At 41.7% G+C, this 15,901-nt stretch overlaps 1 protein-coding gene across 7 annotated transcripts in view; it reads right to left on the bottom strand.

Moving 5' to 3' along the window:
* ABLIM2 (actin binding LIM protein family member 2) overlaps positions 1 to 15,901 on the bottom strand; it is a 146,847-nt gene that overhangs the window by 111,914 nt on the left and 19,032 nt on the right. The window contains exon 1 of one of the 7 annotated variants that reach the window (XM_074822033.1): positions 2,721 to 2,982. The exons of the other annotated variants lie outside the window; for them this stretch is intronic. Within the exon in view, the coding sequence (XP_074678134.1) occupies positions 2,721 to 2,736 (16 nt within the window). The 5' untranslated portion in view covers positions 2,737 to 2,982. Of the gene's footprint in view, positions 1 to 2,720; positions 2,983 to 15,901 lie in introns of those variants that run through there. 7 annotated transcript variants of the gene reach the window in all.

Raw genomic sequence — 15,901 nt, 5'->3', positions numbered from 1 at the left:
AAGGTTCCTGGATGGACAGTGCGGAACCAGATCGTGAAGGCAACAGTAAAAGAAAAACCAAAGGGGTTAGTTAGGGAGGGTGATCACCTCCCCTGTTCTTTTTGTGGCTTGTTTGGGGTTTTTTCATTGTGCTCTGGAGGTTGGGTTAAAAGAGTGCAAGCCTTTCATTTCAGGATAACACAAATATAATATCATTTGCCTTCAACAACATTAGCAGAAAAGCTACATCAATTTTCTTTAGCAACTATCGGTGCTACTGGTGTCCCTATAAATTCACCAGGAACATCCATTCTTCACAATCCATTACACTTGCTTCATGAGATGAGAACATTTTGTTTGAGGGGAAAAAAAATTATTAGAAAGACATTAGTATCTAAAATTATCAATATCAGCTGCTTAGTTCGTTAAAATGTTCAGCTTTTTCAACAAAGGCAAAGGCCACACTCCAACTCTGAATCAAAAATGCACACTTCCGACAACAGATATTATTCTGCATGGAGGAATTAGCAGAAAATTATTTCTGTGTTGACACAGAAACGTTTCATCTCTATAGCTAGAGGTGGTCACTGAAAATAAATATAAACAAATATGAGACCCAAATGCCATTTACTCACTAAGTATTTGAGAAACAGAAGTATTGATTGTTGAAATTCTGTACCAAGCGATTTAGGGAGGGTGTGATTCACAGCAACCCCAAGGGGAATTAAATTTGCAGTCTTCTCCGAGCAGGATTAAAGGAGGAGGAGATGAGTGCAGCAGCACCCAACTGGAATTAGAGATTGAAGTTAAAGTTGTTTTTTTGTCAAACCCTTCTTGTGTTGCCTCAGTCAAAACACTTGGGGTTGGATTTAAAAACACCCAGATGAAAGCAAAGAAAACAAGCATTTAAGTGCCTCTTAATATCCCGTGAAGCATTATTTCTGGTTTTAAGTGCCTAAAGCTGGCCCCTGCTTCCCTCCCTGTCTTGTGTCTGCAAAATACAGTGACTAGGGGTTCTTCCAGTGCTAGTGTGGGAGTAAGGGTAATATAACACAGTAAAAAGTAATACAGTAATACATGCGGTGTTCAGAGAACTACATGGGTGTGAGCCATAAATTTACGTTAGATAAGGGATATTTCAGTTTTGGTTGGTTGTTTTTTTTCCTAAGAACTGGTGATTCATCATGGAGCCTTGTGGGGGCCTGAGACCTCCATGGTCCTTTCCACAGAAAGAATAAGAGTGATTGTGAAAGAGTAACTCCACAAGCTTTCCCCATCCCTCCTTCCAACTGAACTTGGCAGCAGGCCAGACCAATTCCCCAGGCCCAGCCCTGTCTGGCCCACTGGGGCAGGAGGGAGCACAGTGTGCCCAAATGGACAGGCACTGAACCTGCCCAAGGAGCAGACATGTTAGACGTTCCACAACAGCATGTTAAATAACTAGTGGTAACCTGGTGTATCTTATTTCTCAATTAGCAGCTTGTGTTAAAAGCCATTTCAAACATGTTTGCATGCCTCACGGTGCCTTTTCTTTATAACACAAGGACTTTTTCGTAGTCCCTCAAGCCCTCCAGCTGGCCATACAGAGGGCTAAGCTGTCCTCATGCCAGTGTACGTGAGCTCGCTCACTTCCCCAACAGGGATTTTCTGCACCAAGTGGGTCCAGCCGCACCCCCAGAAATGCTCGCTGTTCTTTCCAAGACCTCTGCTGCGGCTCCCTACAGCAAAGCACTATTACTGCTTCTCTCTTTAGTTCCTATACCGTAAGACAGGCAATTCAGCAAATTCAATAAATCTTTATGTCAAGAGATCTCTATTTAATTGAATGCTATCACATAGTCCAAAAATACAAAGTAACACAGCTCAAGAATCACTTTCCTTTTTGAAGTGTATACCTGCTTTTACTACTTATAAACAACAGCTTTTATAGTGCCTTTCCTTTGGCACTGGGGAAAGGATTGCATGCCTTTTCTAGCACTTCCTATGGATCATAATCAAAACAGAAGCCTATAGCTGATACAGGACAGCAGGCAGACAGCACAACTGAAGCAAGCTCTGCTTTCACTGCTAATTACAGATTTTATGGGATCAGAGGCGAAGGAGAGGTGTTATTCAGCAGAATGTGAATACAACCATGCATGAGATGCAGCACAGCCCAAGTACTCGGCACATAAGACCCCCAAATTTCCATATGCTCAGTGCAAAATTCACATCACATAAACAAGCCTAGCACGAGCTAACCTCCTGCCCACATTATTATAATAAAATATTTACCAAATCCAAAGGCAGTTAGCAAAAATCTCTGCTGAATTTTAGCAACCGCTACTGCAGCAATGTAAAGGCTATTTTTGTATGGGTTTAGCAAGATTACGATGAGAAAGGATATGGGAACAGCACTCCAATATATCTACATAAAGCAATAGGGGTTTTTTTCATTACAATCTAATATAAACTCTAAAGTCAATTTAAATTAAATAAAAGGAGAAAAGTTTTCAAATTTAGCTGTCAGCAAAGTGACAATATTATTACAATTCCCAAATCATCACTCACATAATTAAAAGAATATGAAGCATAATTTAAAATCAATGTTTAACCATTTTCCTCCACTCTGCTGCATTTCCACATAAACACAGAATAATTATTCTCATGATAGTATCAGTGATTTAGTTACCGCAGCTCCAGGTGAAAAACAAGTCATTTCAGGTCTAGGCTCTCCAAAATATGGAGTCATCACACTGTACCTGTATCTTCCGGCATTCCCGTGGTAATTCCCTTCCAGAAGGGAAATGCCACCAGAAGCAGGGCTGCTGCGAGGCCGGCCGGCGGCGAGGTGCTCCGCCGGAGCGTCGAGGGAGCTGCGGCAGCGTGCCGTCCCGGCAGCCGTTCCGACACCAACGCACCCAGGGGTCAGATGACTCCTGCTGCACCCACGCACAGGCGGGAGGTGAGCCAACACCTCGCCGCCGTGTAAAAATAGCATCCGGCAGAAGCCTAAATATTGTCACGTCCTCAGGGTAGGCCACTGCTGGCAGGGTCCCGGACGCAGGACGTGCCAGCGATGGCTGGCTTTGCATCAGGTGATGCCACCTTCCATGGCCACTGCAGGGTGGTGCTGGGCACCAGGGGAAAAAGGGTCGAAGAAGGAAAACCTGCAAACTGCCCGGCTACAAATTAAAAATACAAGATGAGGTAGCTGGGAAACCCCTCTAGCCATCCCCTGAGTCCAGGCGTTCCCTTCCCCCTGGGGCAGGAGGGCACTGCACTGATGTCAGAAGGAGATGCTGTAAGCTCATCTCTCCCCAGGGTGGTCAGTGAGATAGATACCTGGCAGCCAAAAATCTCTCCCCTGATTGCTCATATGGAGTTGGACTGCGTATCACTGGAATAACAGCAATGTGTTGAGCTATTTAAAGCAATACTTGCTTGCCCAGTTACCATGTGAATATTCCAGGAGGATTAAAATCTGTAGCTCTTACTTGCTTTGGACTAAATTTGTATGAAGGTAGCAACGTGGCTTGCGCACTGGAAAGGGGACTGATGGCTTGGAGAACAAACTGGCTAAACCTGGAGTAAAGTGTTGGGACAGGAACAGGATTGCACCTCCCTTTTTCACAATGCAGATCACTTTTTTCCCTGCAGGCTTCACAGAAGCCAAAACACTTTCCACTCTCCATCGCTCATCATCCTTTACCCAGTCATCGACTACTTGGTTACAAACCAGCAAAGAAGCAGCTTTTTCTCTCCTTCAGCAAACAGAAACTAGTCAGGGGTGTAAATGTGAAAACGGGTCTCTGCAGCTTCTGATGCTGCAGAGGGAGGGCTGTGAAAGCAGCACAGCTTGTGTAGCACCATGCGCAAAAAGCACAGTAAAATCACTCTGCCGCAGAAGTTGAAGAATAGTTTGCACTGAACCATATTAAAATCTATTGAACCGATACAATCTGCATGCATGTTGAAGGGTGAGTCTCCATTGACCTCAACAGTCAATGCCAAATCATTTCACAGAAAGTTCAATACCTTCCAACCTCCATCAAAAAACAAACTTCTGTTTAAAACTCGAAACACTTCTTTTTTTTGTTTGTTTGGGGGAAAAAAAAAAGACCTTATTTGTATAGAATAAGGTGGGAGTTTTATGGCTTAGTGAAGCTCTTACGAATTTCTTTAAGCTTTAACCAGCTCACTATGGATGAATTGTTGTTATAAAAACTATATAAAAAGGGGGTGGAGGCTCTTTGAGTTTTTTGAAAACAAAAAGGATCAATGCTTCAAAAGCTTCTGTATGCAATTAGGATCAGGTTTGAAAGCATTTCATCATGAGAAACCAGAAACAGCTGATAGTTTGTAGATCTTACAGAAATGCCCATCACCTAAAGCAGAAATCAAGAATTTCCTCTGAGTTTCAGAATGTTTCCCTTTTGTTTATTACTTCGAGAAAACATCTTTACATTTTTTAATGGATACAAAACAAAACATTCCTTGTCCAGTATTGACTGGAACTGGACAGAATGAGCATTCTATAAGGACAGTTGAGGAGCTCTGACTTCAGAAATCTACACGGTGAGTACACCACTGTCCTGGGCCATGCCACACATGGTCTGTAACTTTAAATAGCCCCTGGCTGACATGGCCTGAGACCCAGAGAGCAGATCTGAAGATCCCAGATTTTGCACATTAAATCAAAACTATGAATTATTCCATTTTTTTAAATTGTTATATATATGCTATCTTGCAGCAACTGATTTTCAGCATTAAAACCTTATGGCAATATTTTATTTTGTTCAATACTGTTATGCTGTCTGTGTTCGATCAAATGTGTCCCTGCACTCTTTTTGGATCATCATCAACCACACTGGCCAAGCTCTCCAGATATTTGCAGGATTTGGCCTACTTAGTTTTTCCCAGCGGCTACTTCAGCTTGGCAGAAATGCAGAAGGCACTTTGCTAAATAGCAACGCTCTAAAGGAACGTAAATTAATAGGCAGGAAAAGTGAAAGCGCTTTCATTATAACACAGCCTTCCCCTCCGCTCGCCAGGCTTTCTCCTTTTCAAGGCTAAATGCTATATAACCCACATTTTGACATTATATGATCATAATGCAGTCACATAGTGTACTAATTTGTAGTTACAATTCTAGATGTAATCCCTAAGCCCCCCCTGTGGCCTCACCGCTTGGCTACAGCAAAGAAAAAATCAAACTCCAAGGGTTTTGATGGTGTTGCTGTGAAACTCCAGCACCAGTCACGGGCTTCAGGGGCACAAAGTATGAGACTACTGCACTTCATTAGTGTGATGGACTGACTCGGGGGAGCATGACAAGAGACAGCAGTGATGGCAGCACAGGCGAGACAGCTCAGGCACTGCCTGCTGACACTCCTGCTGCAAACGATCCAGAAAGCAGAACAGCGTTAACCCGATTTCTCAAATCAACACAAAGCAAACACCTGTAACTACCCTGTTTTAAAAGTAGTAACAGTACACTGCCCTTGCTTTCAAAAAGGATGAGGCACTTGGCTCCTCTTACAACTCCAAGCGAAGTTCTGGTAGCCACAGCAATGCCCTCACCCATCCTCTGTTTCAGGTTTCTTTTCACCAAGGTTACATTACCAAGGTCAACGCCTTTACTGATGTCTTTGCAAGCAGCAGCCAGACAGCTTAGCAATGCATTTAGGCTGCGACGAAATGGATTAGCTGGCTGCAAACTCTTTATAGCCAATGGTACCATTGGTTGTAAACAGCATTTTTAAAAGATTTCAGATTCGCTCCTAATTAACTCATGTTTTTTTCTGTTCTAGCATCGTCTTCTCACCAAAAGTTAAAGTGAATGTCAATAGTAACTGAAGGCAAAGGTATACAGTCTAATCCTGCTCCTTTCTCCCACGCTCATAGCACCTCACCAGACCCATTTTGAGCTTTTTCCATAGCCTGTCTTTTGAAAAGGTTTAGAAACAACTATTTATTTTATTAAATATGGAAGAACATAGATGTTCTTCTTCACTATAAAATATGAAGTACTTTCTAATCAAGAATTTTTAAAAACCAGAGCTAAAACAACCCCTGAGATTCAGGGACTTCACAATATACTACATGTACGTACCTACTCGCATACAGCAATTCTCATGCTGCTTGCGATCTGCATATTGGTTTAATTTTAGGTTGCCCTGTGTGGAGTCAGAAGTCGGACTTGACGACCTTTGTGAGTCCCTTCCAACTCAGGATCTTCTACTATTTTATGATTCTATGTCCCTGAACTCTGAAGTCACTCGCTAAGTTTCTAACCAAATGCATGTAGGACTGTTTAACAGCAAATGGAGACTACAGAGTCCAGTCTCAATACAGGTTAAGAAATTTACTTTTCAAAAAAACCAATCTATAATTAATGAATTTTACTTTGAAAATGCTGGAAAATACAAGAAGTCATCATATTTCACAGATTTTTCTTAGTATGCATTAAGGTACCTTTCCTTCTAAATTGTAAAAACTGGCTGTAGTGCTGCTTCATGTTCATTTTGACTTACAGTGGGTTTGATCCAGGTTAGTGCTTATTCAGATTTCCTATTAAGGATAATATCAGAGATACTATATAATATGATCCCAAACAAAAAAATGCCACAAAATTATTTTATGTCTGTATGTAACAATGCAGATGCTTGACCACTAGGACAAAAAAAAAAAAATTAAGAAACGGATGTTTCCTTTTAACTGTCATTAGCTGAACTGAAGCAATCCTTAGTGGTTGGGTTCAAAGTTGGCACTACTGCTGAATGGTCCTTGCCCTCAAGCACTTACAATCCAAATAAAGAGGCGAAACCCATGGTAGAAGTGAAAACTAACAGTAAAAGGGTAAAGGTTTAATGAGATGGAGTTGGATAAATAGTGTCTCTACAACTAAACCCATGTCTTCCAACTTTCTGCCACCCTCTCTTGCATCAATCCCACTCCTGCTGACAATGGACTTGCAGTCACCCAATCATGCCCTCAGTGACCAGTGGCACCCTGCCAAAATCCATCCTGCTCAGAAACAGCCTGAACTTAAACTTCTGGCTCTTAGACACCTCCATCCTCAAGTCCACGCATGAGAAAACATTTCCCATCACCCACAGAGTCACGAGCTGTATACATGGTCATCTTCAACTGAAACACACACACAAGCAAGTCAAAGAAGAATAACAATTCGTGGGGTTTTGTAGTACAAGACACTGAAGTACAAGACAACTGACAATGCTGCATATTTATGAAGCAGGAAAACTGAAAATGTGAAATCAGGCTGAGAATCCACTCTGAGCTCTACACAATGGAGAGCAGGCAGCTGTGCTTCCTCCAGAGGTAACTGGGTCATGAGTCCTTCTCTGCTCCCTGCTATCTCTTGGGAATAAAGAGATTCCTTCAGCCCTGAAATTCATGATGACAGCCCTTGTCTGCTGGCCAGCAAGTTGGATGAATGAAACCAGAACTTCTCCCACTCTCAGCTCCTTTCTCCCAGAGGGGACCTCTCTACAGCAGACACAGATCCAGACCGAAGGGTGCATTATCCCCTTTTACTCGCCCAACTAGAATAAAAGCACCATCCAGTATTCTTCGGAAAACTGTACACATGAAATACTGAGCAGAATTCAAACATAATGCCTGCAAAGCCTTTAGCAGAGATTTTATAATGGGAAAAAGTGGTATATCAAACCCATAATTAGGGTGCAAGAAAATTCTTAGAGGATTGAGAAAAAAAAAAAAACCAAACAAACCTGTCTCATAATGAGGGGACAGAGTACTGGCACATCCAGAAAGCCATTTGCAAAGTAACACAGGTTAGAGAGATACAGGGATATGGTCTGGTTAGCAGTGAAGAGACAATGAGCCACAGCAGTGGTACCACAGGTCACACGCCTTCAGAAATGAACCTGCCACACTGGGAATCTGCTCACCTGATGAAATTGATACGGATGGCCAGTAAAAATGGAGTAGATGTCAGATAAGGAAAGATCTGCTTAAGTAGAGGTCATAGGCTACCATTTAGCGCAGAAAAAACTGCCCTGTAGTAAGGATAAGGCAAGCAATTAACATAAGGTATTAGTTTCTAAAAGGTCAGGCACTACAATGGACTAATCAGAGAAAGGACTTGAGAGTGCAAGAGGGAAACTTAAACCGTCTGCTGAATACCTAGCTGTAAACTGGGAAAGTGAACAGGATAAGGGGATGTATTGTATTAAGGGAAGGCATGCTGGCTGCAGTAGAAACAGTACTGTAACAAGAACCACCAAGATAAAACCTAGAATCCAAGCCTGGCATTTTATGGGAGGGAAATTGAAGAAGCAGAATGAGGCAATAAATGTCAGTTGGTGTGGCCAAAAATTGCACACACGTAGTACGCATAAAAGTTAGAAAAGCTCATTTATATCCTTTAATACGGGAGGAATTCAACTACAATACAAATTTGACATTTAAGGGATCGTGAATGGTGAGAGAAAGATGACAGGCATTGCAAAGATGCCAAGATCATTTTTGGGTATTTCTTCTGGGAGTAAATTAATGCATGGAGCAGGTTTTTAAGGATGGATTTTTCTGTGTGGACTGATGTATATGCACACAAAGAGAGAAAAAGATCACTAAATGTTATCATTGTTTTACATACAAAATTACCATTTAAATTGTCTGGATTTTTAATCAATGGAAATTTAGAGTGCCTAGAGAATAAACTGAAGTATTAACAAAGTAATTAGATAGACTTAAAGGATCTTCATTGCTTCGCTCTCTTCTGAAAAGTTACACAGACACTGCCACTGCCATAATTTTGCAATCACCAACTACCCATCGTACAAAATTATCAAATGTTAATGTGGGTTGCATGCTATTTAGAAAAAAGATTCAACCTCTCATGTGTGTTAATTAGAATCCAGAAATTTAATTTTGGAGGTGTCTCAAAGAAAAAGACAAATCAAAGAATGTACACAAAACCCCCCAAAAAATGGAAGATTTTGAGAGTTAAGAGACCTGGAACTAAGTCTAAGGAAAGACTGATGTGCCTGAAATACCACACACGTTAAGTCCAAAGCTGGAAGACTGAAAACCCCTTTCTCACGCCTGCTCCTCAGCACGTTCAAAGGCAGAGCGAGCTGATTTTTCACTTCTCATTTCCCAGCTGTCCACAGAGGACTGAAAGAAAGTGCCTTCAGCTTCCCCCCCTTTTCCATATGTAGTGGATGGTAAAGCAGTTATATGTGCTTGTTTGCAGCTTATATCCTTTGGGTGAGTGTGGAGTACCGAGCGCTTTACTTGGTGTCATCCAGCAGATCTGAGAATCTTCCATCTGAAGAGTTACCTTGTTTCCCAGGAAAACATGACTTAAGAGACCTTTCCAGATCCTTGACACATTTTTTGGAGGAAACCCAGAGAGACACTTCCCGCCCTGAGCCTGGGCTGCCTTGCTGCAAGGCCGTGCATCTCAGCCCACCTCTGATGCATAGCACTACCAGGACAGGCATGCATGGCCAAAAACACATGCAGAAACCACTCTTTGCAAAAAATTGGCTATCATCTCCGGATTAGGGCAATCCAAAAAAGTGGCAAGGTAAATTTAACCCTGATAGATCCAACAGGAAACCACAGCTGCAAATCCCACTTACTCAGGAACTCGAGCGGCTCCGAGTCTAACCCCAGCCCTTGCACAAACAGCTCTGTTAGGTTTACAAAGGCGAGGAGAGAGAGACACTGAAATCAAGTTCAGGATCCAGACTGTGAAGCCCTGAGCAAGAAACCTTCCCCAGAGGGCAGAGGGGATTTCAGACACGACCTTATCTTCAGCTCTCCACATCCCATGCGCGTGCGCCTGACTCCCAGAGCTTTAATCCTTGCATTTAGCCCACAGTGATCATGCCAGAAAACATTTTTCTGCCTGCTTTTCAAATCCCTTTCTCTATAAAGGGATGTAGCTGCAAAGCAGAAGGTCAGATCCAAAGCCTACTTAAATACATTCATTTTGGTTGATGATCACTGAGGAATTTGTCAACAACATGGAGTGCTGTTTTGAAAGAAAAAAAAGGTAAAAAAGAAGTAAGTGGAAATGTGATGCTGTTGGACTTCACCCTGTTCCCAGTGAAGCCCACCAGTAAAACTACTATTGATCTCAGTGGAAGACTTCCAACAGCATTAATTTCTGACCTGAATTCAGCCAAGTTTTGATCTTAGCAATTTACTCATCACTACCAGAAAGTTCAGCCTCTCCCCTGTTTGCCTAAGGTTACAATTTCTCGTCAGTAGTATCTGAAATTAAATTATGTCTCTTAGCTCATTTTAATACCAAGAAACAAAGCAGAAAGATTTTTCTTTTTTCTCAGAGTATTATCTAAATTAATTGATAGTCTTTATTGCTCAGTTCTAGCATAAGTAGCTCCAAAATTGTAAGAATCAATTAAAAAAATCAGTGGACTCTGTCTGTTACTGCTCTGCAGCTCCCTGGCTGCCTCATAATCACTTCTAGCACCTCCACCAGTTACTCAAGCCATATTCCTGCCACTTCTCTCCTCTTCAGGGCATTAAGCTATAGAGAGCTGTGACCCTAGATCAGAAACTGGCATTTCAATGTTATTTCCTCCCCCCAAGTCTGTAACACTGACTGGGCAGCACCCCTGCTCGGCATCACTCTTCATGCTGGTATTTGCTCCATCTGTGTCATCAAATGGAGGAGGGGAACAAGCACATTCCCTGGCTCGGAAATGAGCAAATGTTTGCAACTGTGGAAAAACAGTTTAGAAGGAATTTCCATGGCTCATTTCTTTCCATTCCTGGTACAAACAGAATAATAATAACAATGCCTGCTTGTTAAAGCAAAGGCAAGATAAAGTATTGTAGAAAATAACAGTTCATTTTGCTAGCCAAGCCATGATGAATCACCCCCAATCATTAATTAAATTATAATTTACTAACTTTCCACTAACACTATATGAAATGGTGTTTCTAAAAGGATACAAACAATAATTTAAGGACCTTTCCAAAGGTTCTTTCTTTTTTATGTTGTATTCTACAGCATATAAAAATGTCGTAAATAATTATTCTGAAATATAATACTGAACTCCTGGTTTTACTTGCTCTGTTTAATTTGCAAAGGATTAGCTGCTGTTTTATTGCAATCATACAGTTACTTCAAATATATATAGGTATTGACGTTACTGAAGTGCTGGTGCTGAAGTCACACTACCTTACACAGGTGCAAATTTGTTAACTTTGGTGAAGTTGTCACAGCATGAAGATTTCTTCTTAGATTAAATTACACCCATGCAAATCTAATTGTGCTTCATCCCCATCAGACACATCAGCATGTTTCCTCCCTTTTCACATTCAGGCTATACAATTTCTGCAATCAATTATCTTTCCACACCACATTCATAGAAGAAATGTGTTATATTCACACAAACACAACCCTGGAGCCTCCAGCCACTGTGCTACTTGCACAGTTCTGCAACTAACAGTTCTACTGTTGACAGATTCATTTTTAAGCTATCTATACAACACGCTTTTTGACTCAGTTTCGGGTTGCTTAATTTGCAACCTGCCACCTTATTCAGACAGCAAATGAGTTTTATGTCAAATTGAGTATTTTGGTCTGAAGTTCAATATTCCCTTTTGCAGATAGAAGGGGAAGAAGCAACATAATCTGGTAAAACTCTGTCTTATTTATAAAAGAAAGATACCACACACCATTTTTCCCAGTTAATATACAGAAATGCAATTCAGTGAAGGACAGATGAAAATGCAATGCCAAATCCCACGTTACACTCACTCCCCTGATTTCAACAGGGTTGAAACACAGACAAAAGATGTTCATTGGCCAAGGGAACAATAGTGGAATACGTGTGGTCAAGGGGCAGGAGATGCTGGAACCCACTAGTCCCCATCCATCTTCTGTACCCAGGTTGCTTTTGCATGGAGACCTTTGTTTAGAGGAGGCGAGGGGAACTGGTGGCCAAGGTCTGGTCCCAGTGCTATGTCAGGGTGAGCCTGTGGTGAGCACAAACAGGAGTTGCCAGACTTCACATTCCCTGTATTTACTTAGTCCCAACTCACTGGAAAAGGAGGAAGAGCAGGCTCAGGGTGGACCTTAACACAGTACTGCGGTATTTAAAGAACTTCTATGAAAAGGACGGAGGCCCTCTCTTCACAAGAAGCCACACAGAGAAGACAAGGGACAATGGCTACAAGTGGCACTGGGAGAGGTTTCATCCTGACATAAGAAAGAAATTTCTCACAGTGAGAACAATAATGCCCTGGAACAAACTTCCCAGGGACATGCTGGAGTCCCCGTTGCTGGAGGTTTTCAAGATGCAATTAGAAAGGGTGCTAGGAAATTTCATCCAGGCTCCCTTTCCCACTAAAGGTTGGACTGGGTCATCTTTCAAGGTCCCTTCCAACCTGAGTTGTTCTATGATTCTGTGAATAGATGCAGCCCTGCATGATGAAAAGTGTGATTCAGAAATTCATTTCTGTTCACCATGGGGGGAAACTGTAAAATATATTTGGAGGCAAGCACCAAAGAATGCTTTTCAAGTGAAGAGAAAGCAAAACAGTACTTTCTTAACCTAAATTGGCTTTTAGTTTCACTGGGACTAACCTGGTAAATCCTCACATTCCATGCAAAAAACACAATTAATCTGAAATTGTAACCAAGGCGTGGTAACACCAGCTACCTTTGCAGAAGCATTAGAAAAACCTTTATTTTCCTTGGACTCAAGAAGACTGGACTCAAGAAGACTTTATCTCTGTCCCTAACACAGAAAAGCCTAGTGAGCTGCTGCAACATGGAGGTTGGCAGCCTCACTGTACACCCCACTGGGCAGATGTAGGCCACTCCTCTGTGCAAGGTGAAGGAAATGGGGAGTTTCATCTGGCTGCAAGCTGCTCCAATTGACAATAATCCTAACAATTCAAGTCTTTAATAACAACCTACTAACATGACAATTACTTAGAATGCCACTCCTTGACCCTTATGCCACTGAAGCAAGACTCGGTCTGTTGAGCCATCATTGACAAACCCATCCTGCTCACGGACTCATCTTGTGACACTACATGTTTTACTGCATCCCCTTCTTGCTGTGTATGTGGCTCTGAGGCTGTTTGTATTCACAGTCATTCCTCCTTAACCACTTCAGACTTCCTTCTGTTTCTGCAAAAGGGACAACTGCTTATATATGGTTTTGGTCTATGCCTTGATGACTGCTGTTCGGCCACTTGGCATTATGTAGAAGCAGGATAAACTATGCATAGTCAAATCTGGGTGACCATGGGACACAGGGATGCCTCCCACACACAGCCAGCAAGGACGGTGGGTGCCAGTCCCCAATAAGCACAGAGTCCCCCACCAAACCCACACACAGTTTAAGAAGAAGACAGGACAAACTGTGGCCACCAGGTACTGGGCTTGGCCAGAGGAGGACACTGCCCAGCAGCCAACTTACTTGCAACCATCCCAATTTATACCTAATTTCTCTCCATTTTCTCACAAATGCTCCTCCCTGACCCACCCTGATGCCTCCTTTCCCCACCTTCGAACCTTCTGCTGGACATCTCCCTTCTCCTGGGTGCACAGTTTCTTCATGCTTTCCTTCCACCAGCCCTAGGGCTCCCTGTGGAGCTGGAGGAGGTGATTCTCCCTTACTGTTTTGCAGGGCTGCAAAACATGGGACCTCTTTTTTACTCTTCCCCACTGCAGACCATATACCAAAGGAGCATCAGGCCACAATCTGGCTCTGCTCTACTCCCAAAGCATCACACAAAAACACTGGTTTTAATGAGAGAGAAGCCCAACTTTAGTTTAATGTGACACACAGAAAGAACAAGTGATCCATGCTACCACAGCACATTTCCAGTGTTTATTTCTAAAACAGAACATAAGCAAAGATAATTGTCCTCCCAGTCCAAATACTCATAAAGTAAATGATGACTCAGATGGTAAATACCTTTTCTATAGCATCCCAAAGCTCTCTATCATTTAGAGTGACAGCCCTGCTCTCACTGAATTAAAAAAGGACAATTCTGCTTTGTAATGAATGAAATCAACATTTGCTCTAGTATGACTTGTTTTTCTGCACTGCTAAGCACTATCAGTACCTGTACTTCAAAACCTTTTGTTTTTAATAGTGTTTCTGTAGGAGCAAGCCTGAATTTCAACAAGTTATTTTGCTTTTGTGGGTACTGTTAAAACATGGACGTGAACATAGCACTAAGTAAAACATAGAAAAACATAGTCTAATGAAGTTAATCTGATCAAGCTGGAAGAAGCAGGCATCAATTTCATATTCAAAGGATGATATCCAACTCCATGAAAAGACTGATGAGGTCCTCAGGGTATGAAAAATGATGTGATTGAATTATCTCAGCAATAGTTTCTTACATAAGAGCTAGAAAAAGGACACAGTAAGGGCTAACATGTTAAATAAGCAGAGAACTAGGAGCAATTCCTTAATGCAATCCAATCCTTACATTTGCAATAATTTTAGCTACAACTGTCATTGGGGTTGTGCAAAATGAAACATCTTCTGGAAGTGCTTCTGTCTGCTGATTATCCAAGTTGCTTGCACACCCCAGTGAGACATTAGGCACCAAAAGCATAAATCTCTAAATTAGCCACCATGACTTGCAGAAACCCTTAATTTGACCTAACTTTCAGACTCAGTCATTCTAACAACATTTTTCATACTGTCAATCACAAATCAGTCCCAGGTCTTTAAGCTATTCTATTAGTAATACTTTCCTGTATCACTAAGCATTAGAAATCCCAGCGCTATCTCAATTTCAGTCCTTCTTCTAACACTGAGCTGAAACAGAGTTGAAAAGCCTGGTCTGAATTTCAGTCTGGAAGATAGGAATGACATGCACTTACGCCCCAAGCCATACAGCTTGATAACCCCCATCATGTCACAGTTTCACCGTCTGACACCACACTGACAACCCAAGGCAGACAGGTTTTAACACCATGCATCATATCACTGATATCATAACAACAATGCTTTTAGACAGCTTTGTATTTTCAAAGCACTATGAGCAAGACTAACACGGCATCTTTTCCAACAGCAGTTGTAATCGTCAAAGGAACAAGTTTTCAGTTCTTCACTCTATGAAAACATGAACTTTATACAAATACAGAGATCAGGTAAAACCTCAGTCTTCCCTTGTTTGCTAGGTGGGAGTCATCTCACACAACTCCAAGCATCCAGAAATCAGGAAAGTAGTTAAAGTAGGTTCCCACTATCATGAAAGAGACAGAAACTTCCCACCATTAAGTCCGTCACCATAGGCTGGCACGGAACATCCTCTGGAAGTGCCTCCTTTCCACTCAATGTTGGACTAGCTCAGGCTAGACACCTAACGTTGAGATATCTAAAGTCAGATGAGATAAATTCAAACCTGAGCACATAATTGCTCGCTCTGTTTTCTGTGCTTGTTGAAAATTCTTGTTGGGGCTGTGAGTTTGTTTCCTATGCAAACCATGTCTGAATCTCCCACATCTCCCTGTCACTCAGCTGACAGCTCTCCTGATCCTCCTCATCAATGCTTCTTGTGATTCCAGCATGGGAGTCCTGTAAACATGTGAAAATCTTATCCTTCATTAGGAAAAGAAAAATACAGCTTTCTAATCCAAAATTACTTAAGAATTGTGTATAATAATTTTAAACAAATACAATTTTTTTGGAAATTAGATTTTCTAACAATTTGGGGAGACTGGTAACACTTCAGTATCAAGTATCAATCCATCACTTCAGCAATACACTGTACCATTTTCTTCCTTTTTGTGCAGGGCCAAAGAACAGGAGGCAACGAAAAAAAATGGCCCTTCTTCATGTTCTTTTTTTAAGAAAATTTAATTTTGCAAGGAATATCTGCATTTGTTGTCAATTCTTCCTTCTAACCAGAATAATAAAAAGTTCCCAAAATGCCAGCT

The sequence above is a fragment of the Strix aluco genome, chromosome 4 (genome assembly GCF_031877795.1).
Source record: "Strix aluco isolate bStrAlu1 chromosome 4, bStrAlu1.hap1, whole genome shotgun sequence".
NCBI lineage: Eukaryota > Metazoa > Chordata > Aves > Strigiformes > Strigidae > Strix > Strix aluco.
The sequence above is the reverse complement of the archived record's forward strand: the minus strand, read 5'-3'. Positions and strand labels throughout refer to the sequence as shown.